Here is a 23,003-nt window from a genome sequence, read left to right as displayed (position 1 = left end):
AACATTTGAAGGAAAAAATTAAACTTTGAATTTTAAATGACACATTAAGATTTACATTCAAGGCCTTTAAACGTTTCATAGAAGAGATTTCTCCATGAAATTTCAGAGAGTTTGATTTATTACTATTCTTTTGATACATATTTTTTCCAAATAGACCATGAGCTATAACCAAGATTTGTTCTTGACTTACCGCTCATGTTTTTTTCTTTGGGCGGGGGACAAACGATGAGCTTGGGTTCAGACAATCTGAGAAATTGAAGTCTTGCGGTATTGACCCTGGAGTGGCCACGAGTGGGGGAGGAATGAGGCAGGGACTTTTGAGTAATGTGCTCCAGGATGCTGCTTGTTCACGTTCAACTATAATTAAACAGTAACTATGGTTTAATGCAATGTGTGAATACAGCCTTTGTCAACATCATCTTTCTCTCGAACCATGAACTCGGGGCTGAATGTTGACAGGTTTAGAGCCAAAACCGAGCCACAGAGGAACATATGGTAGGTATCAGCAAGCCTGGGCAAAATCCAAGGTATGCAGAAGTATAAAATGTTGTAATGTCTAACAAAGAAACAAATAAGGGAACAATCCCAGCTAGCCCAATGAGGACTGAACATGCTCAGTTGCCTCCAGAAGTCATGTGGAATGTCAGTTAGAGAAGAAAAACAGAATGCTGGAGAAGGGAGGAGATGAAATCGGTCTGGCTGATTGAGTGAGTGAGTGAGTGAGTGAATAAATAAATCAATATTCTTACTTGATCTCTCATCAGCTTTTGATATCATTGACCATGGTATCCTTCCGAGCCAACTTGGTGAGATAAATATCGGAGGCACTGTTTTACAGTGATTGATCCAGGGTTGTTTTCAGAGAATGGCATTGGGTGATTGCCTTTCAGTCCCTGGCAGTTTTGCTGTGCGGTGCCACAAGGTGTCATCTTGTCCCCCATGCTGTTTATGAAGCCCTTGGGAGCTACCAAAGTTAAAGGTTCTAGTTTTGATGTACAAAGCCCTATGCACCTTGGGATCAAGATACCTGAAATATCATCTCATCCCTTATATATCCAATTGATCATTGAACTCTGTACCTTATCAGGAGGTTCATTCCATATAACATAGGAAGTGGACCTTTAGTGTTGTAGCATGGACACTTTGGAATTCCCTCCCCTTAAATATTAGATGAGCACCATCTCTGATATCTTTTCAGTGCCTACTGAAGACTTTCCTCTTTCAACAAGCCTTTTAGGTAGAAACCTTATCCAAGTATGTTTCTGTGTTGGAATTGCTTTTTAAAATGTTTTTAAAGGTTTTTTTTTTTTAAAGATGTTTTGTTTTAATATGTTTTAGAGTGCTTTAATATTTTTGTTTGTCGCCCTGGGCTCCTTCTGGGAGAAGGGTGGGATATTAATTTAACAAACAAATAAATAAATAAATAAATAGATCCCTGGAGGAGGACATGACTGCTTTGCTTGGAACCCTGAGCAGGAGCCATTCCTGTTAGGTGACAAGGATGCACTGCAACATATTAATTATCTTTAAGTAGTTAGCATCACAGTTGGTATCTGTATTGGATTTGAACTGATAGTTGTGCTCTCTGTGTGTATGTGTGTGTGTATGTGTGTGTTTTAAAATACTTTTTTATATATACAATTGTTTTAACTATTTTTATATATGGAACTGTTTTATATATGTTTTTATTATAATTGCTTCAGGATGCCTCATGGGAAGCAATTCATAAATGAAGTAGTAATAATAATAGTTTCTTTTGCAGCTTATGCTGTGATTAGTACCAGAATTTATGTTTGAAAACAGATAGCTTGCTAAGTTTTCTTGTTGGCATATTTTATTAACAGATGCTAAAACATCCTTTAAAAATGTAAAGGGTGGATTTAGGTATTACTTGGAAGTGTGCTGCGAGCATGCAATAGTAGCAGCTATCTTGTGTAATATCCAAAAGGGGAAATGGACATCTCTCATCTACAAGGGGTATATGTGAGCTAGATGTGAATTTTAATTTGCACATCTAACTGCAAAGGAGTTCTGCAAGCTGCTGCTTCAGATGTTACTATTGAAGTGTGAAAAAGACAAAAAGGAGAACATGTGAATTCCTTGTGCATTTTCTCTGGGCAACTCCTTGGAGTGTCTGAAACTATCCATCAATGAAGTTTCCCAACAGATGCCATATGCAGAGAGGGCAATCGTGATATAAGTGTCAAAGTGTCGGATTAGGGCTGGAGAGACTTAGGTTCAAATCCCCTCTTTGCTGTGAAGCTCACTGTGTGATCTGGGACCAGCTGCTATCTCTTGTAACAACCCAGCAAGGTGGGTTAGGGTTAGGATAAAACGGAGGGAGAAAGACCCATATATTGCCGCCCTTAGCTCCTGCCAAGAGGAAGGGCAGGATATAAATCAAATAATAAATAAATAAAAATATAATGTATGCTGCCATGAGCTCTTTGGAGGTAAAGTGGGATGTAAGTGTAATAAATAAAATTATTTAAGTTTTCTAGAACACCTACAGTAAAGAAGCTTTCACAATATCTCTCTGGGTAGCATGCTACATTGGTGACTCACTCTTACAGCTACATACCTTTCTTTTTAGGTAAAAAATATATACATTTATCTGCTACGAGGTGTCACCTTCCCCCCTCCCTTTAAATCCCTCTTCAAAGAGATGGTGAAAGGCTCTACTCTTTTTCAACCATCCTGGATTTTGCCACGCTGATAAGTACAGTCAGTTCAGGGACTGGAAATCTAAAGGTCTCTATCAAATTAGGGATTTGATTAATGGGGGCTGCTCCATGTCAACTGAGGCTTTAGGAGACAAGCTAAGAGGGTAAAATATAACTGGTTTCAATTGTTGCAGATCAAGTTGTTTATTGATAGACTGTTAAGAAGGGAAGGGAAAAAAGAGGGGAAGGAATACACTCTCAAACTATATTTGAATTTCTTTGTAAGAAGGACAATCATTTGAATGAGGCTGGTTCAAATAAATGTAAAATGCTGATTGAACTCTCCATGGGCTCTACAGGGGGAATAAGAGTGCCTTGGGGAGGGGACTTGGGGTAACAACTGCCAGAGGAGGACTGGGATAGAATATGGGACAAGCCTCCTTTGCGCACAATGTCCTCCCAAATTCAGGCAAGTTCATTAAAGATCATCTTGAGGTGGCACTGGATTCTTGCCCGATTATCACACATGGTCAGGTCTATCCCATCCTGCTGCTGGAGAGATGCAAATTGAAAGGAATGTTGTTTCACCCATGGTGGGAATGTAGCAAAGTTGTCCCTTTTTGGGAGTATGTATTTGCAGAGATTTCATGTATAATAGGAAGAACGATAAACCCCAAGCCTGCTTTGGCCTTGTTATCTATCAGTGTTTTACAGGAATCACCCTGATTCATAAAGACTTGGTTTTCTTATTCTTGGCTGCTGTGCAAATGGAAGTGTCATGGCACTGGAATGACTCAGGAGGCCCTTTGAAGAGTGGATGGTATGACCAAATTTGGGGTATTGCTTTATCAGACCACTTGACCCAACATAGGAAAATGATCATTGGGCAGGCACAGCATTTCTCAGTTATGTGAATAAGTACGTGAGCATCCCACAACCCCCACAACCTCAAGAGCTGCTCTGTTTGGCCAGAGCACAAGCAAATGTTGCACTGAATGGGAATTCAGTTGATTAGATTGAAATGAGTGGAGAAAGGGTCTGGAATTTATGTATGCATGAACCAGCTTGGCCTTCTTGTTGTAATGGAATTATTGTTCACATTTTGTTCTTGTTTTTCAAATAAATTTGTACTTGAAAAACCAATAAAATACCATGTTTTTATTTATTTATTAAACTTTTATCCCACCCTTCCTCCTAAAAGGAGTCCAGGGTAACAATTAATTAAAAAAAAACCCATCCCTTCTGTGAAGCCTTTGGTAAACCCTAATCCTTATCTCCTGCAGAAACCAAGACTAAATGCATATATTAGTGTATGTGCATCTTCTTTCCCTGATACTTTTTTTCTCTTTCATGCACTTGTTAAATTTAGTCTGTAAGATCCTTGGAGAAGATCTCTCTCTCTCTCTCTCTGGACTTTTTTTTTTAACTCAATGCATGTGTCACTCTGCAGATATGGTGCTATATAAATCTTTTTCTCTTTGTAATTTGAAAAGTATTGCTCATGGTACCAGATAGAACAAACAATGCCCCTCCATCTTCTTTCGGACCTCCTTTTAAATATTAGAATGTTAACATATTCCCTTCCATTCAACTCTTTCTCGGCTAAATATATCCTCTTCCTACATTCTTTCTGTGTATGATTTGTTGTCTAGAACTTTTAGCATCTCTGTAACTTTCCAATGGAATCCTTTCTACCATAGTTCAAGAAGGATGTAAGTTGGAAATGAAAATAAATGCATATTAGTAGTGCTGAGAGATGTTTCCAAGTCTCACAACAGTAATGTTAACTGTGGATACAGCCTAAATTTGGCCTTTTGCCATAAAATATTGTTGACTCATATTCAGTTTGCTGTTCATTAGAATTTCTTAAATATCTGTAGAAAATGCTACAGTTTACTTAGATGTAATCCATATTATGCTCACACATTTCATTCTTTTTTCTCTCCTCTAAATTACACTTAACAGTTTTTCCTTTTGGCTCCCTTTTTTGCCCTAATAAGATTGAAAATTTTAAATCCCATTGCAGCATTCTGATCTGTATTCATCACAATCAGTGCTGTTTCCATACTACTGTAGATCAGTTTTTGCCAAATACTACATTATTTGTCTCGCTGTATGCTATTTAACGTACATTATGTAACATATGTAACTATTTACATAACTTACATTCATTTCAGTGTAAAGGAAACATTAAAACAATGTTAAAACGCCATTAATTATGTGTAGTTTGTGGACAATACAATAATGTGAATGAATACAGATCATACCTGCTTGATTGATTTGCATTCCTGACCACAGATGAACCCACGAACTGCAGCAATTTCTACTTTTCTGTTTTTCTCAAAATTCTCTGACATCCCTACTTATCCCACCATTCCAAGCAACCTTTTGATCCACACTGATTGAAAGAGCAAGAACAGTGACTCAGAAGACCAGGGACTTGTGACTTTATATAAATGGTTTCCTACTCTCTTGGCACTTGCTTTTGCTCAAGGTCCTTTGAGAGAATGGGCCTCTTTCAGCCTCAGGATCAACCTGCAGGAGTGGGGAAATTTGCAGAATGAAGGGAGATCGCTACTTGCAACTCCCCCCTCTAGCCCCAGTCAGTGTGACTGATGAGTATTTGTGATGTTCACGAGATTTGCAGAGCCTTAAGAGGCTTCACACATGTGCTGTTGCCTCAATTGGGCTGAAAAGGGCAGTGCAACCCGCCTGCCTGCCCTTCCATGGTTGCAGAGTTACCCCAGGTTTCATACCATTGTCGTCCGAAGGGCCAGGAAGGATGTTTTTGTGCTATTTGGGACTGGCTGCGGGATGGTGTGTTCTTTCACCTTCCTTTGGGGTATGTCTTTTGGTAATGAATTTTGAGAACTATGTGTTACTACATCTTTACTTACTGTTAGGTAAAAAGGTGATGGTAGGGAGAGATCATGGCATATCAAGGGGGAAGGGAGGGTCCACTGATGATGACTGAAATAGACAGGGGCCGCCCAGATCAGGACATGTGGGCTTGGTTTGGCACCACCATCTTGCAGATTCTGGGCAACTAGGAGGTGGGGCAGGCCTTAAACTGAACTATGTGATCCTGCCCTGGACCTCTCTGTTGGCAGGACACTCAAGCCTCAGCAAGACCAACTGAGGGACAAGCATGGCATGGAAAGCCAGGCCATCTGCTAAGGTGAAACACGTGGCTTAGATAGTGAAACACATCCCTCCCCCTCAATTTTATTGTGCTCCATTTTAATGACCCTCCATCCCAGAGGTAGGGAACCTTTTGTCTTCAGATTTTGCTGAGCTACAATGTCCATCAGCCCCAGGAAATACGGCCAATGGCCAAGGATGAGAGGAGCTGTAGTTCAACAACATCTGAGGGCCAAACATCCCCCCCCCGTATCCTTACTGAATGTCGGGAAATCAAATACAATTATCACCATTTTTCTCTAGTACTTTGTCTCCTTATTGCCACCTGCATAACAAACACAGCAAGCCTTATTGGACTAGTGCTAAAGTCTGCCAGGGGAACAAGCCTCATCTGAGTGGGCAAGATTAATCTTTTGGACTGTAGTTTAGTGGTAGAGCACATGCTTTGCATTCAGAAGATCCCAGGTTGAATTCCCAGTATCTCCAGGTAGAGCTGGAAAAGAATCCTGACTGAATCCTTAGCGAGCCGCTGCCAGTCAGTGCGTATAATACTGAGCTAGATGAACCACTGGTCAGACTTTGGTTTAAGTTACACAGCTCCTCTTCCTCCCCCCTTTGAATGGCCATGACTTCTTCATATTCTGTTGCAGGGTGTAAGACTCCATCATGTGTGCTTATAATTATCCAATAAACTGAGTTCTAAAAACAAGTTAACATTTTAACTTGATTTCCTGGCTAATCTGTGTCTGTCTGATTTGTTTCTTTTTGTGCCTATTGGTGAACAGAATTATTAGCTATTAATAACTGAGGTTCCACTATGATATTTTATGTGGTATGACTCAAAGACTATCATATGGTTTTTCAGTGATATTTCCCATAAAACTGTGTATATATTTTTTAAATTTATTGCATGCATTCTTTTATTTTATTTTCAAACAAGTTCCATACTGAGTGTCTTTGCATCCCAGCTGTGGCCGAGTTTGCTTATCTGACTTCAGTATCGCGGTGTGTTTTGAGATTTGGGTGTATATGGGGTCTGTTGCATATCGAAATGAATGTCTGCCTTAGGGAAGCTTACTGTTGTAAAGTTCCTTTTTCAGATTAGCAGGATTGTTGTTTGGATAGTTTCATCTGACCTCAAAAAGGATCATCTGTGAAAAGGTGGTTCACTGAATGGCATTGATCCAGCAGCTTGGGAAGCTGGTGTGCAGATGCACCCTCAGACTGAAATTGGGTATGCATTCCTTAGCGTGGCAATACAGTATACTATTCAGTTGCCATACAGTCTGGGCTCTTACTCCTCCCATGCCTATCTGATGGGGGAATCCTTTGCATTAAGATTTCTTGGTGTGAATTTATTATGCTCTTTTTAGAGCTGCTGAAGCTTTTGGGACTGTAGTAATCATTGCTAACATTCTCAACAGCCAAAGTTGAGCACAAAAACCTAGATTAGATTTTCTTTTTGTAATTAAAGTGTCTACCCCAAAGCTAATATTGAGGAAAGCAAAATTCCCAAGCTCACAGTATGATGCTCATACCAACATAAAGGCATCCTAGCGAGACTGTGGCTTGCTTTCTGTTTTGTCTTTAAATACTTTGTGTCCTGCATGGTGTTCTTTTGGCATTCAGTGGAATGATCTTTATAGCCTTTTGGCCCTGGATCTGCAGACATTCTCTTCAGCCTTCTATGTGTTTGTTCAGAAAACTAATGGGGCAAAAAAGCTTAGCCGCCAACTGCTGCTAAGGGCTCTATGACTGTTTCTTCTGTTTTCCTATGAAGATTAATAGTTTTCTTGAAGATAAATATTTTCATCAAACCCAATGTATGATATGTAGATAGCAACACCTGCAGAAATGCCAGGTCATAATTACAGAATGGGCCAGAGCAATGAGTTGCAATATAAGCCTTTAGCCTAGACTGCCTGGTGGATTCTGAGTCATAAAGGTAAAAATATAACGTATTAACTTTGCTCACACTGACTTCAGTAACCACTATATGAATTTAAGATTCTGTCTAAATAGAAAACTCCTAGGCCTGCATGTCAAAACTAGTAACTTAACGCATGAAATAAGTAACATACTTGGAAAAAGAGCTAGGCACTATGCTGTGACAAATGTTGGCAGGATTTCCTGCTAGGGTTCTATTTTGAATAAGTACTGTGCTACGGTAAGTATTATTGTGTCACTGTAGTAGGGAAAGGAGACCTACTCTGTACCCCATCCCAAGATTCTATGGACCACATTTCCTGCATTTTTAAAGGCTTTCCAAAAATCATGGTAATTTGGAGATTTGGTTGATTTCAACGCATGCTAAAAAAAACACAGAAGTGGACTTTGCCAGATCTAAAATGTGTGTGTAACTAACATGCACATGCATGAATGCACACTCATATATGTTGCAGAACAAATGATTAGATATCTCAAAAGACTGTTGCTTTTGTCTTGATAGTAAAGAAGAAATACTGTCGCTATTTTTAAGTGGGATTCAATCACATATTTGCAAGTTCAGATTGTGCATTTATAGTTGATTAGGAGGTCTTGCACAACAAACCTGCTTCTCAAAAACATCAGACTTTCTGTGATAAGGAAAGTGACAGGAAAATGTACAGCAAAGTGTGGAATAACACTTGATTGATGCAACATCTCACCTCTCCACAAACAAACCAGAATAAATGCTAATTAAATAGCTAATGTTGCCTAATCTCCCTGCAAACAAATTAGGATAAATATTCAATAAACAGGTTGACTGGAAGCGCCCACAAACAATGTGCCTGAAATAGGCTGCTTTTCAAGTACAGGCTGCTGTAAATCTGATCCTCGATGTTGTGGAGTTCTTTGAACTTAGTAGATGCAGTCATGTTGCAGTCAGAGTTTGAGCCCTTGAGGTGTACAGATAGAATTAATATTGTACTTATTATGAGTTTATCTGCCTCAATATATACCTCCAGGACATTACTTTGCTTGTAACAAATCTATTCAGTGCTATTTGTTGATGCCCTTACTGAGGATGTTTATTTTTAATGTATTCTTTTCTTGTAATAGATTCCAACTTACAGATCTGCCAACACAGATCGCAAACGTGTTGCACTAAAAAGATGGAAGAAAGCTATCAAGCAGCAGTTCGGAGGGAGAGGAAGGAAAGCATCCAAACTCTAAATTTTGAACTGAAATATATGATCGTTGGTCACATGACGGCTTTTCAAGGTAGGGATATAGACAAAAGGATGAAGTGACTCTTTCCACGTTTATAAGACTGTGCCTGCTGGCTCAACCAGTTGTCCATCTAGTACAACGTCCCACTGTTAGTCATGGCCAGCCAGATGCTTCTGGGAGGCTTACAAGCAGGATATGAAAGCTACACTCCCCTTTGTTGTCTTGTCCCTGGCTTCTGATATTGAGAGGTATATGTCTCAGAACATGGAGGTTCCATTATGTTGTCATGGCTCATAGCAGTTGATAAACCTAGCCACCATGTATTTTTATAGTATAATATCTGCCACTCCTAAGTTTTTTTAAAAAAAAAAAACTTTCCACATCCTAGTTGGAGTGAAGAAAACTCAAACCTTGTTTGTTGTTAATTATAACATTAATGTAGTTATAGAATAGTCCTCTGATGAGGAACTATTTTCTCAAAAAGCATTGGGATTTTTACATTACTAGTAATAATAGATTTGCCTCCAACATTTGCTAGACTTCTCTTTTTTCCTGCTTTATAGTGCTGACCTTGGTATGTTCTATAAAACCAAACTGAATCAAATGTGTTATTAGGTGCATAGAAGTCTGTAACCACTCCTTCCCAGTAACATGGAAGTGACTGCATTTTTTAAAAGCTACTTATACACTACAGAAACTTATTTCAGGAAACTATAATTGGCCACTGCTCCTCAATATTTATGTCATTTTAATAAAATATAGTGATTTAAAGACAAGTGTTGCCACATTAAAAGTTACAGGGTAGACGTGGTGACCTACTAAATCTTTAAATCAGAGATGGGGAAGCCATAGTCCTCTAACATGGCCAGTGGTCAGGAATGATGACAGGTGCAGCCTACAACATCTGGAGTACCACACACTCTTCATCTCTTCTTTCAACAGACACTTACCTATTCTCTATGGTGAGAAAGACCTCTGAGTATTATATGACATGTTAGGGGCTGATCTGTGAACTAGAACTTTCTGTACATCCAGATCTGCCCAAAACTGGGATTGTAGAAAGCAGGAAAGAACTCTGAAACTCCCTGCCTCTTGACATTAAACAGGCACCCTCACTTTACCATTTTAGATGTCTGCTGAAAACTTCTGTTTCATCAAACATATCCAGACACATAATTTAGTTTTAAATGTTTTGTTGATGTTATCTTTATTTCAAATGATGGCTTTCTATGTATTCATTTTTCATTGGCTTGTGAATTTTAGTCATGTTTTATATATAATTTATAAGTAATTTGCACCCCACTTGGAGAATTTTGTTTTGAACAAGCAGTCTACAGATTTCCTAAATGAAAGTAGTAGTGCAGTGTTGACTCTACCCCATTTGAACAAAGATACTTTCTGATATTTCATTATACATGTTAGAAATTAAGAAATGTCACTACAAATGTGTGTAAGGCAGGACAGATACTTCCAGGAAGCCTACAAGTGGAACAAGAAGTCAGCAACTTCCTCTGCCCTGTTTTCCTCCAGTGTGAATAGTTTGTTTTATAAGTGAATTGCTTATTTGGATTTGCTTTTGCTGTTAGATATTTTAAGCTGCACGGTGATGAGAGAAGGAAGGGGGGGGGAGAAGCAATTTGTCCTATTTCACAGGCTTGAAGAAAACAGTCTTAGTATCTCACTTGGTTTTCAAAATCTGGCACCAAGTCACATTTCAGCCCTCTGCTGTGCCGAAGGGGAAATATGGAGTCATTGTTGAATGACAGTGAGTTATTCAAGTGATCTTTCACCATCATTATAGAATAAAGCAAAGGTCAGAATAGATTAACCTATCAGACCCTGAGGTCAGCCAAGCAGCTTTATTGCTTGACTGAGTGAAATCGGTCATTAGGCATTTCAAAGTAGCTTGGATTTACAGGCGTTTTCCAGAAATGGCTACCTAAATTATTGTATTGTAAATGGTTATAAACTTGCTTTGTCCACCTTAGGTGAGAACATGCCAGAATTTTCAGCTTTGTCTTCTTAAAGCCTCAAAGGCTCATTTGTTCATTTTGGTTTGTGTGAGGTTTCAAAAGACCCTTTAAATCCTTTCTTTAGATGACACTGTATAAACATTTTGGGTTTTTGTTTTTTATTCTGAAATACTTTTCCCTGCATTGAATTTGGTTTATTGTAGAGTGGCATCGTTATGAAACATTAAAGGCTGCACGCCACAGACTGGTCTGCCGACATAAGCCTCATTCACTTTTTTTCATGAGACTTTTTCTGGTTGGAACTATTGAAGAATGGGCTGAATATCAAATAAGTTAATTCAAAACCTGAACAATATGTGTGATATTTTCAGCAACAAATGAGCCTCTCAGGGGACCTTTGGGGGGGGGTGCTTCTACATTCTATAGATACAATATTCTCATTAAAATTAATGTTCTATTTCAACACTTTGTTATACCCCCCAAATTTGTTCAGTGTTTTTATGTTCTTCTAAGCACCTCTTCTGTTGGATTATATCTGAATTTTTAAAAAAACATATTTGCAGCCTGCTAGATTTCAGGGGTTCAGAGTTTAAGCAGTACTTGAATGATATCTGTTTATTTTTATTGAGAGAGATTTTCTGCCCTGCCCTATGCACCACTCAGGGTGGCTGACAACCATTTAAAATCGCAGAGTCTTAAAATACAAAGTGTCCCGCCTGGGCTCTGGGCTGCAGATGGAGGTGAATTGGGAATCAGAAGCTGCAGTCAAGAGCTGAAGGGGGCAAACCAGGAGACAGGGTTGAAAAGCAAGCCAGGAGTTGGGACCAAAGAGCAAGTCGACAACCATACTTAGAAACCTATGCATTATTTATAATAGACCATCCCATTTATCACGCTACTGCTTGCTTAGCTGAATGCCCTTATTTGATTTATAAGACTGACATGTCTTTATATTTTAAAAAGTCTCAAAGGGATTTGCTATCTATCTATCTATCTATCTATCTATCTATCTATCTATCTATCTATCTATCTATCTATCTATCTATCTATCTATCTATCTATCTATCTATCTATCTATCTATCTATCTATCTATCTATCTATCTAACCTTCTTGGTTGTCTTGTCATACCTGAGAAGTCTGGTTCATCAAGAGGTGGGAACACAGCCTGGAAAACTTGTCTGTTCTCCGCCCTCTCCTGCTGTTGCCTGGGGTCCCACCAAGCATACCTTGTCCCCGGGTAATGGAGAAGGATACTCCCTCATTACTTAGTGCTGGCTTTCTTTCTTCCCTTTTCTACATGACTCATGAGCCAACAGAGAAGACCTTTATGCTCTGCCCCCTCCAGTTCTGAAATAACTGATCACATCATGATATAATAAAGAAACACTGCAGAACCACACCCTAAACCCTCAACTAATCATAGTACAAACTAACATAGATTGAACTGAGCAGACTTGCTGTACCCTGCAAAATGTGATTAATCGGTGTGGCCAACTCTTTTGGCGCTGAAGTCTGTATTGACCCTTGGTCAACCTTCAAGGGGTTGCATGTCAAAATGGATGCGGCCAAAGTATAAAAGTGGGCCTGGTGAGACCTGCAGTTCTTAGTGCTGGCTTCTCAAATATGTTCCCATCCAAATTCTACAATATTTTAAATGATTTTTGTTTATTCCATGCTGGGTTGCCACAAAAAAACTTTTTTTTGAGGGGGGGAACTAGATACATGTCATGAGTTAGCCACCACTTAAATAAAACTCTCTAAATTTATCACTTCAAGATTGTATAACAATGTAAACCATTTCATCCTTTCTATCCTCCTAAGCAAGAAAGATTGAGAGCTGCCACCGTTATCCAAAGTGCCTGCATTGCCATGGTCATACATAGTGCTGAGCAGTAGCATAGTGACAAATTCAGATGTGCATGATCATGTTAGTGATCACCCTAGCGAGGGAGCCTGCTCCACGAGCTAGAGGGAGCCTCAGCTGACGAAGCGTCAAGGCGAGTTAAGCAGCAGAGCGAGTTCGGCAGCAGGGCGAGGAGGCCAGGGCCCCCCACTCTGCCCGTCTGTTCCCTGACCTCAACTAAACCGCAGTCTCCAACCCATTGACGTAATAAACCTTAAACAAAACTATGCAGGTAAGAAGCCAGCAGGGGTGTGGGGGCTTTCCAGTGTTTTGCACCGCCTGCAGCATGTACGACTATCTGCCTGTTGGACAGAAGTCGTGGGTGTGCTCTCGGTGCAATGAGCTCCTGGCTCTCCGGGAACGACTTCATTTCCTTGAGGCCAAGGTGGCGGACCTGGAAAAGCTGAGAGAGGCAGAGAGGTGTGTGGAGGAGGCCTTCAGGGACGTTATAGCTGTGTCCCACTCCAACGATGATAGCTCTCCTGCTATCATGGAGAACGATGGTCTCGGGGAAGGAGAGCATCCAGCTGAGGAAGAGGGAAACGATCCCTTAGAAGGGACCCATTCCTTGGGGGATGAGCAGCTATCCTCTCGTGCCGAGGATATCTCTCCAGGGGGTGGAGGGATCCTTGTAGTGGGTGATTCGATCATTAGGAACATAGACAGTGGGGTGTGTGATGGGCGTGTAGACCGCAAGGTGTTTTGCCTGCCTGGTGCGAAGGTTGCAGATATCGCCCGTCGTTTAGATAGTTTGGTAGACAGTGCTGGGAAGGAGTCAGTGGTCGTGGTGCACGTTGGCACCAACGACATGGGGAAATGCAGCCGTGAGGTCCTGGAAGCAAAATTTAGGTTGCTAGGTAGGATGCTGAAAGCCAGGACCTCCAAGGTGGCTTTCTCTGAAATGCTACCAGTTCCACGCGCAGGACCAGCCAGACAGGCCCAGCTTCGCAGTCTCAATGCGTGGATGAGACGATGGTGTCGGGTGGAAGGGTTCGGATTTGTTAGGCACTGGGGAACATTTTGGGACAAGCCGGGCCTGTACAAAAGGGACGGGCTCCACTTGAACCAGAATGGAACCAGACTGCTGGCACTTAAAATTAAAAAGGTAGCAGAGCAGCTTTTAAACTGACTGAGGGGGGAAACCCGACAGGAGCTGAGAAAGGTCCGGTTCGGAATAAACCTCCCCCCTGGGATAAAAACCAAAGAAATGATGAAATTTTAAAAGGGGTAGGCCTAGAAGTAGGCATTGTGAGAGCAGGGGCACAGGATATAAATTCAGAAGAGCAAAATTACCACAGGCCTAACCACAAGTGCCAAAGACACTTGAAGAGAGACACTGCTTACAAGTGCCTGTACGCTAATGCTAGGAGCCTCCGAACCAAGATGGGAGAACTGGAGTGCTTGGTCTTAGAGAAGAGCATTGGTATAGTGAGCATAACCGAGACCTGGTGGAATGGAGAAAACCAGTGGGATACGGTTATCCCTGGATATAAACTATATCGGAAGGACAGGGAAGGATGTATTGGTGGCGGAGTCGCTCTATACGTGAAAGAAGGCATTGAATCCAGCAAGCTCGAAACCCCAAAAGAGGCAGACTCCTCCACAGAATCGTTGTGGGTGGTGATACCGTGCCCCAGGAGGGACTTAATACTGGGAACGATCTATCGTCCCCCTGATCAAAATGCTCAGGGAGACCTTGAGATGAGATATGAAATTGAGGAAGCATCCAAACTAGGAAATGTGGTAGTAATGGGTGACTTCAACTACCTGGACATAGACTGGCTGCATATGTGTTCCAGTCATGACAAAGAAGCAAAGTTTCTAGATATTCTAAATGACTATTCCCTAGATCAGTTGGTCATGGAACCGACCAGAGGGACGGCAACCCTGGACTTAATCCTCAGTGGGGACCGGGACCTGGTGCGAAATGTAAGTGTTCCACAGTGCTATTAAATTAAACATACATGTAACTGGCCAATTGCCAAGAAAATCCAACACGGTCACATTTGACTTCAAAAGAGGAAACTTCACAAAAATGAGGGGATTGGTAAAAAGAAAGCTGAAAAACAAAGTCCAGAGGGTCACATCACTCAAAAATGCTTGGAAGTTGTTTAAAAACACTATATTAGAAGCTCAACTGGAGTGCATACCGCAGATCAGAAAAGGTACCGCCAGGGCCAAGAAGATGCCAGCATGGTTAACGAGCAAAGTCAAGGAAGCTCTTAGAGGCAAAAAGTCTTCCTTCAGAAAATGGAAGTCTTGTCCGAATGAAGAAAATAAAAAAGAACACAAACTCTGGCAAAAGAAATGCAAGAAGACAATAAGGGATGCTAAAAAAGAATTTGAGGAGCACATTGCTAAGAACATAAAAACCAACAACAAAAAATTCTATAAATACATTCAAAGCAGGAGACCATCTAGGGAGACAATTGGACCCTTGGATGATAAGGGAGTCAAAGGTGTACTAAAGAACGATAAGGAGATTGCAGAGAAGCTAAATGAATTCTTTGCATCTGTCTTCACAGTGGAAGATATAGGGCAGATCCCTGAACCTGAACTAACATTTGCAGGAAGGGATTCTGAGGAACTGAGACAAATAGTGGTAACGAGAGAGGAAGTTCTAAGCTTAATGGACAATATAAAAACTGACAAATCACCGGGCCCGGATGGCATCCACCCGAGAGTTCTCAAAGAACTCAAAGGTGAAATTGCTGATCTGCTAACTAAAATATGTAACTTGTCCCTCGGGTCCTCCTCCGTGCCTGAGGACTGGAAAGTGGCAAATGTAACGCCAATCTTTAAAAAGGGATCCAGAGGGGATCCCGGAAATTACAGGCCAGTTAGCTTAACTTCTGTCCCTGGAAAACTGGTAGAAAGTATTATTAAAGCTAGATTAACTAAGCACATAGAAGAACAAGCCTTGCTGAAGCAGAGCCAGCATGGCTTCTGCAAGGGAAAGTCCTGTCTCAGTAACCTATTAGAATTCTTTGAGAGTGTCAACAAGCATATAGATAGAGGTGATCCAGTGGACATAGTGTACTTAGACTTTCAAAAAGCGTTTGACAAGGTACCTCACCAAAGACTTCTGAGGAAGCTTAGCAGTCATGGAATAAGAGGAGAGGTCCTCTTGTGGATAAGGAATTGGTTAAGAAGCAGAAAGCAGAGAGTAGGAATAAACGGACAGTTCTCCCAATGGAGGGCTGTAGAAAGTGGAGTCCCTCAAGGATCGGTATTGGGACCTGTACTTTTCAACTTGTTCATTAATGACCTAGAATTAGGAGTGAGCAGTGAAGTGGCCAAGTTTGCTGACGACACTAAATTGTTCAGGGTTGTTAAAACAAAAAGGGATTGTGAAGAGCTCCAAAAAGACCTCTCCAAACTGAGTGAATGGGTGGAAAAATGGCAAATGCAATTCAATATAAACAAGTGTAAAATTATGCATATTGGAGCAAAAAATCTTAATTTCACATATACTCTCATGGAGTCTGAACTGGCGGTGACCGACCAGGAGAGAGACCTCGGGTTGTAGTGGACAGCACGATGAAAATGTCGACCCAGTGTGCGGCAGCTGTGAAAAAGGCAAATTCCATGCTAGCGATAATTAGGAAAGGTATTGAAAATAAAACAGCCGATATCATCATGCCGTTGTATAAATCTATGGTGCGGCCGCATTTGGAATACTGTGTACAGTTCTGGTCGCCTCATCTCAAAAAGGATATTATAGAGTTAGAAAAGGTTCAGAAGAGGGCAACCAGAATGATCAAGGGGATGGAGCGACTCCCTTACGAGGAAAGGTTGCAGCATTTGGGGCTTTTTAGTTTAGAGAAAAGGCGGGTCAGAGGAGACATGATGGAAGTGTATAAAATTATGCATGGCATTGAGAAAGTGGATAGAGAAAAGTTCTTCTCCCTCTCTCATAATACTAGAACTCGTGGACATTCAAAGAAGCTGAATGTTGGAAGATTCAGGACAGACAAAAGGAAGTACTTCTTTACTCAGCGCATGGTTAAACTATGGAATTTGCTCCCACAAGATGCAGTAATGGCCACCAGCTTGGATGGCTTTAAAAGAAGATTAAACAAATTCATGGAGGACAGGGCTATCAATGGCTACTAGCCGTGATGGCTGTGCTCTGCCGCCCTAGTCAGAGGCAGCATGCTTCTGAAAACCAGTTGCCGGAAGCCTCAGGAGGGGAGAGTGTTCTTGCACTCGGGTCCTGCTTGCGGGCTTCCCCCAGGCCCCTGGTTGGCCACTGTGAGAACAGGATGCTGGACTAGATGGGCCACTGGCCTGATCCAGCAGGCTCTTCTTATGTTCTTATGTTAGTCACAGCCATGCTCCGTCCACACTTTTTTTCCTGTGGGATTGAAAATGAGACCCTTGTTAATGCCTGGGAACCAGTAAACATGAAAGAGGACAGTGTTAGCCCTAAGAAGACTCTTCTCAGTGTTTGACTCACCTCCATTCATTCTGGTTGGGTTCAATCAGCAGGAAAGGACAAGGAAGAATGTTAGAAGACTCTTCTCATGGCTAACACACTCCCCTTTCATGCTAATTGGCTCGTAGGATGCTGGAGACTTATGGACCCTGCTGGGACCCTGCTCCCAAAAAAGTAAAGAGTCTAAGTCGTCCTGAGATCCTCCATGACTACACGCCTGCTGCCGAGCCAAAATAGGGAGCACACAGATTTTGTGAGCATTCTCATTTCTGCACATGAAGCCTCCCTTAGGGCAAGGAAGTGCACAAAACTATTTGCAACAGAGAGAGTACTGGAGAAGGAGAAGAAGTAATGTGTTCTAGTTGTTGAAATTGTCCCTTGCATTGGGGTATGCATCCCAATACCATGAGCATTGGCCCATAAGCCTCAGTGATTAGGAGTTCCCATTTCACTCCAGCAGCAGATCTGGGAAAACAGTGGCTATGAACAAGAACAAAAATGTAGAGAAAGTGGAAGGTAGGGTTTTCCTCTCAAACAATTTTATCCCCCCTTCCCCTGTAGGCAGGGATGTAGTCATCCAGGGCCCAGGGGTCTTAGACCCCTTACATTTTTGAGAACACATTCTCAGCAGGGTCCCTATGTGTCCAGTGTCCTTTCTTGCTGATTGAAGCCAATCAGAGTGAAAGAAGGCAAGTCAGCCACTAAGAAGACTCTTCTCAGTAGCTAACACACTCCCTTTTCATACTGATTGGCTCCTAAGGACATGTTGTTGTGGGAGAAGATGCACTCAGGAAGGACTGAGAAGTGTGGAGAAGACAACAGGCCAGCAAACAAGGGAAAGTGGAAAAGGAGGGAGGGGAGGAAAGAACTTGGGCTGGGACGATCTCTCTCTCTCTCTCTCTCTGCTGCACGACCTCTAGTTCGTTTGTTTATTGTTAACCAGGATTTTATTCTCAACCCAGCAGAATATGTGTGGCTTTGTTCCAGAGCCAGGAGTAGTACAGGATGAGAGCGAGAGAGAGAGAGAAATACATTTGGGGATGAGAGAAAGTATGCATGTGATGGTACTTCAGCTCTTTATGTTGAACTATATATGTTTGTTATGCATGGTAAAGTGAAATATAAATGAATATGCCAGAGAGAGAGAGAGAGAGAGAGAGAGAGAGATTGGTGCAGCCAAAACCAGAGGTTAGGATCAGGAATTTCCATGCTTACTTTTCCTCTTACAACTCATAAGCTCTGTCCAGATGCAGTTGTTCTTAATCTTAGTATGACAACCAAGAAGGGAAATTCAGCAAAGTTCCTTATCTTGCAGCATCTTGACACATTTGCTTGTGTGTGTGCACAGAAAATAGTAGATCTAGCTGAAAAGGCAACACATGGAGACCTGCATTGATTGTTGCAATGCATCAGTAAGGGAAAGTACTTCAAACAAAGAAAGACAGAGAAAGCTCTTTTTATTGTATAGTGTTAGAAGGGGGCATGGCTGTGAGGGAACATGGCATGACTATCATGAAGGGGCCCTGCACTTCTGCATTTGCCACTACATTCCTGCCAGTTGGTCCCAGGTTGGGTCACAACAATATAAAATACATTAAAACAGCTTAAAATAAATTGCATTTACAACTAGAGAAGGTCCTAAAATATATCTCTCTCATGTGCCAAAGGCCAGGTGCCTTTGCACCCCCACTTTTTTTTTGGTAGCAAAAATTGAACCTTACAAAAATATTTCACAGAACTAGTACATTGAGGAGAATGAAGCAGATTGAAACAATCACACTACTGGTGGAAGTGCTGAGGTTTAAAAAGTCTTTGTGTTTAGATACAATACAAGCACCAACAAAGCCCTGTTGCCCTTGGTGCAGGCTGGCAGATCTGGTCTGGCCAGGTATGGTCAGCTAGGTTGCCCCTCCCCTTGATATCCAGGCAAGTGGACTAGATCATCCAAAGACATGACAAAGTTCTGCAACAGGTATACATGATCACTGGATGACAAGGGCAACATATAGTTGCAGTGGCTATTTTCCAGCTGTTCCACAGCAATCCAAGAAAGCCCATGGCCAAGTATCTTTGAAAAGTGACAGAAAACCTCTTTTTTTTTTAAAGTAGGCACCCATTTTGAGGCTGAACTGGGTGCTTTTAGCAACAGATCTTAAAATGTTTTTATTTAAGTATTTACAGTATGTTAAGTGTCCTCAATGCATGTTCTTACTTGCCTTGAGCATTTGTGAGTTAAATGTGTAGGTTAAACATCCAAATGATGAAACCTCTGAATGGGTAAAACTCTCAATCTCCATTGTGTAAGACTGCTAATTGTGTAAGATGCCATTGTGTGCATCCAAAAATAAAACTGAAACCTTGTCCAAGATTACAGAATTCTGAAAGCAAACATTAATTTGACATTGGTCAAATAACACTGGTGCATAACCTTGTCTTAATTTGGCGGCTGCTATTAAATCCAGTAGGAGGTCCATGCTCAGCATCTTGAGAATTCCCTCCTAAACAAATAAAGAATGGATATCCTCCTCTCTGTGGGATGGCTCAGTCCTGCGTAATTAATCATCATGGACCAATAAGCTGATTCTTGCAGTCCTCTTCTGTCCTACTGAAATGAATGAAAGGTAGTGCTCTGTGCTGTGAGAATGGTGATTGAAAGACTTGGGTACTGGCTTAAAACCTTAAAGAAAAGTGCAGTTGCCAGCCAACCACTATTAAAATAGTTTGACATAATACTTTTCTTCTTCTTCTTACATGTTCTTTAATACTTTCACCTATAAGGACTTAGTTTTTTATGCTATATTGTAAAGGTTATTTCAATAGTTTTGTCATTAGGGATGAAATAGGACATTAACAGCTGCCAGAGACTCATATAATGATTAGTATATAGGGCTACGTTAAATTCATCACATCTGCACACAGATGTTGTTCATGGAGTAATGATCATTTCATCCATGTGGTTAGGCTTAGTGCTGCTGCTGAACTCTCCATTTTAATAAAAAAAGATTTGCAATATTAGCAAACCATTGCTAGGGCAAACAATAAATCAGTTGCATTCTTTTTTTTCTTTAATAAACTTTTACTTTTATTTAAATAATTTTATTAATTTTCAGAAAAATAAATCATATCAGGTATATCTATTTCGTTGTGGTATAGTAAAGTCTGGCAATTAGCCTTAATAGAGAAATTACTGCAGAAGCTAAAGATGGTGAAAGGACAGAAGTGTAAAAATTATTTTGTGGCAGCGTGAGGGAGTTTTATTACACATACTATCAGATAACATTCCAACTTAGCTCTAACCCATTTCAATTGATACACCAGGGAATATTAGATGGATCACTTGATCCAATACTGACATTTCAGGACATTCTTTCTTTGCTAAAACCCTTCCTGACTCAGAAATCGCCAGTAACAAAGAGACCATATTCATGCATAACATGGTACGATCAGGAATGTAGGATGGTTAAAAGAAAACTTAAACAACACCTACAGCTAGCACACAAAAACCCAAGTGACCAAGCCTATGTAAATCTTTTCAAAACTACTAAGGCTAAGTACAAAAATTTGCTGAGACAAAAAAAATTGGATTTCGCTACCCATCGATGGCAGAGATTAGCCGAAGCGGTCTTGGCAAAACAAGAGCGTATTTTTTGGCAGCTAGTTAATTTAGGAATGGGAACATCTAGCCACAATATAATACAGCATATTACATCTACTGACTGGTATAGTCACTTTGAGAGACTATACTCTTCTCTCTCACCCCCTCAAACTACATCTCCGGATTTAACAATCTCGTCCCTACCTCAGTGGCCCCCTGTAACCATCGAAGAAATCTCAACCTTAATAAATTTGCTAAAAAATGGGAAATCTCCAGGCAATGATTTTCTGCCTCCGGAAATGTTTAAACATTTTCCTGAATGGTGGGCCCCTATTTTAGCTGCAACGTTTACCAGAATTAATGAGTTAGGAATAATTCTGGAGGGTTGGAGACGGAGTATTATAGTCCCAATATATAAAAAAAATGACCCGGCGGATCCTTCCAACTATCGCCCTATCAGTCTATTGAATGTGGTAACCAAATTGTATAGCAAATATCTCCTACAAAAGCTAGAGCAGTGGGCCGACCTAAATCATCTAATACCACCAGAACAGATTGGGTTTAGGAGTGGGTCTTCCCCAATCGATCACTGCCAAACTTTGAACTTTCTGGCAAACCAGACCATAACAGGCCCCACCAGACATCTCTATGCAGCATTTGTAGATCTAGCCGCAGCTTTTGATTCTGTGGATAGGCACAGGCTGTGGTCAAAATTATACAACATGAAAATAGACTGCCGACTTTTGTATTTAATCAAAGCCCTATATACAGATACTGTAGCTCAAGTGAGAGTAAATCGACAGGGGAATTTGACACCCCCAATTGTGGTTGAAAGGGGCGTCAAGCAGGGGTGCCCTCTTGCCTCCTTATTGTTTAATCTTTTTTTAACTAACATAATTGCTGACTTATCGGATCCCCAATATTTTCCTCCCTCCATCGGTCACAGGAAGATCTCTGCATTATTTTATGCAGACGATATGGTTCTCCTCTCTTTAATACCTATTGGTCTGAGAAAACAGATGAGAAGACTACATGCTCTATGTAAACATGAGAGGCTTAACATAAACTATCAGAAGACAAAAGTTCTAGTCTTCGGGAAAAGACCTGTGAGCCATAGATGGTCGATGGGAAATCACCAACTAGAGCAGTGCCATACTTTTAAATATTTGGGGGTGATTTTTTCGGACACCCTCTGCTGGAAACCTCACTGGCTATCGACTATGCAATTAGCAACAAGAACTGTGGGAGCAATTTTAAAAAATTTTCGCACTAGCAGTGGATATTTAATTCTTCCGGCCCTTAAAATCTTTGAGGCCAAAGTAGTTTCCCAGATCCTGTACGGTGCACCGATATGGGGATGGGATGATAAAGCAGTTCTGGCCCTTGAGACAATTCAAACTAATTTCTTGAGGCGCCTCTTGTCACAGCCCCAAGGAACACCTGCGGCAATGCTCCGCGCGGAGACAGGTTTACCATCACTAGGTGCCCGTATACATTTAATGCTGCTAAAATTTATGAGATCTTCTATGTTACAGAAAGGTAGGGAATTATTAAATTTATGCCTAAATCACCCATATTCACAAATCATTTGGGGAGTTAAAACTGAAGCCATATTACACAGATACCACATACATGAATTTAATTCATTAGATTCACAGAAAAGCCTTAGAGCAAAGATGTTTCAACACTCCAAATATTTAGATCATTTGTCCCTTCTCAATTGCCGAACTGCCCCCTGGTACTGGCGATTTAAGCAAGACCATACATGCTCCTCTTACCTTATTCAGACACTACCTGTACCCCTTAGGCATGCATTTATTGCAATCCGTTTTTTTACTTTCCCCAGTTCAGAAAGAGAGGGAAGAATATTAAACATTCCTAAGGATCAAAGAAAATGTATTTGCGGCTTTAACAGGGCAGAGGACCTCCCACATATAATTTTAAATTGCCCAATATATCAGATTCCTAGAGCAAAATTGCTATGGAAGTGGTTAGATATCGGCGGGACGAGCACGGAGGTAGACAAAATACTCCTTTTACTCTCTGATTTAAATCCAGAGATTACTCATAACGTATCTCTTTTTGCACTAGCTGTTCAAAAATTAAGAGCCACATTTGTTTCAGAATTACAAACAA

The 23,003-nt window shown here is 40.9% G+C and overlaps 1 protein-coding gene across 10 annotated transcripts in view; it reads left to right on the top strand.

Moving 5' to 3' along the window:
• LOC133389305 (glypican-5-like) overlaps positions 1-23,003 on the top strand; it is a 699,994-nt gene that overhangs the window by 32,589 nt on the left and 644,402 nt on the right. For all 10 annotated transcript variants that reach the window (XM_061636699.1, XM_061636700.1, XM_061636697.1 and 7 more), the window contains exon 2: positions 8,847-9,008. In XM_061636699.1, coding sequence (XP_061492683.1) covers positions 8,847-9,008 — 162 coding nt within the window. The remainder of the gene's footprint in view (positions 1-8,846; positions 9,009-23,003) is intronic.

This window comes from Rhineura floridana, chromosome 7 (genome assembly GCF_030035675.1).
Source record: "Rhineura floridana isolate rRhiFlo1 chromosome 7, rRhiFlo1.hap2, whole genome shotgun sequence".
NCBI lineage: Eukaryota > Metazoa > Chordata > Lepidosauria > Squamata > Rhineuridae > Rhineura > Rhineura floridana.
This window is presented reverse-complemented; position numbering and strand designations above follow the sequence as displayed.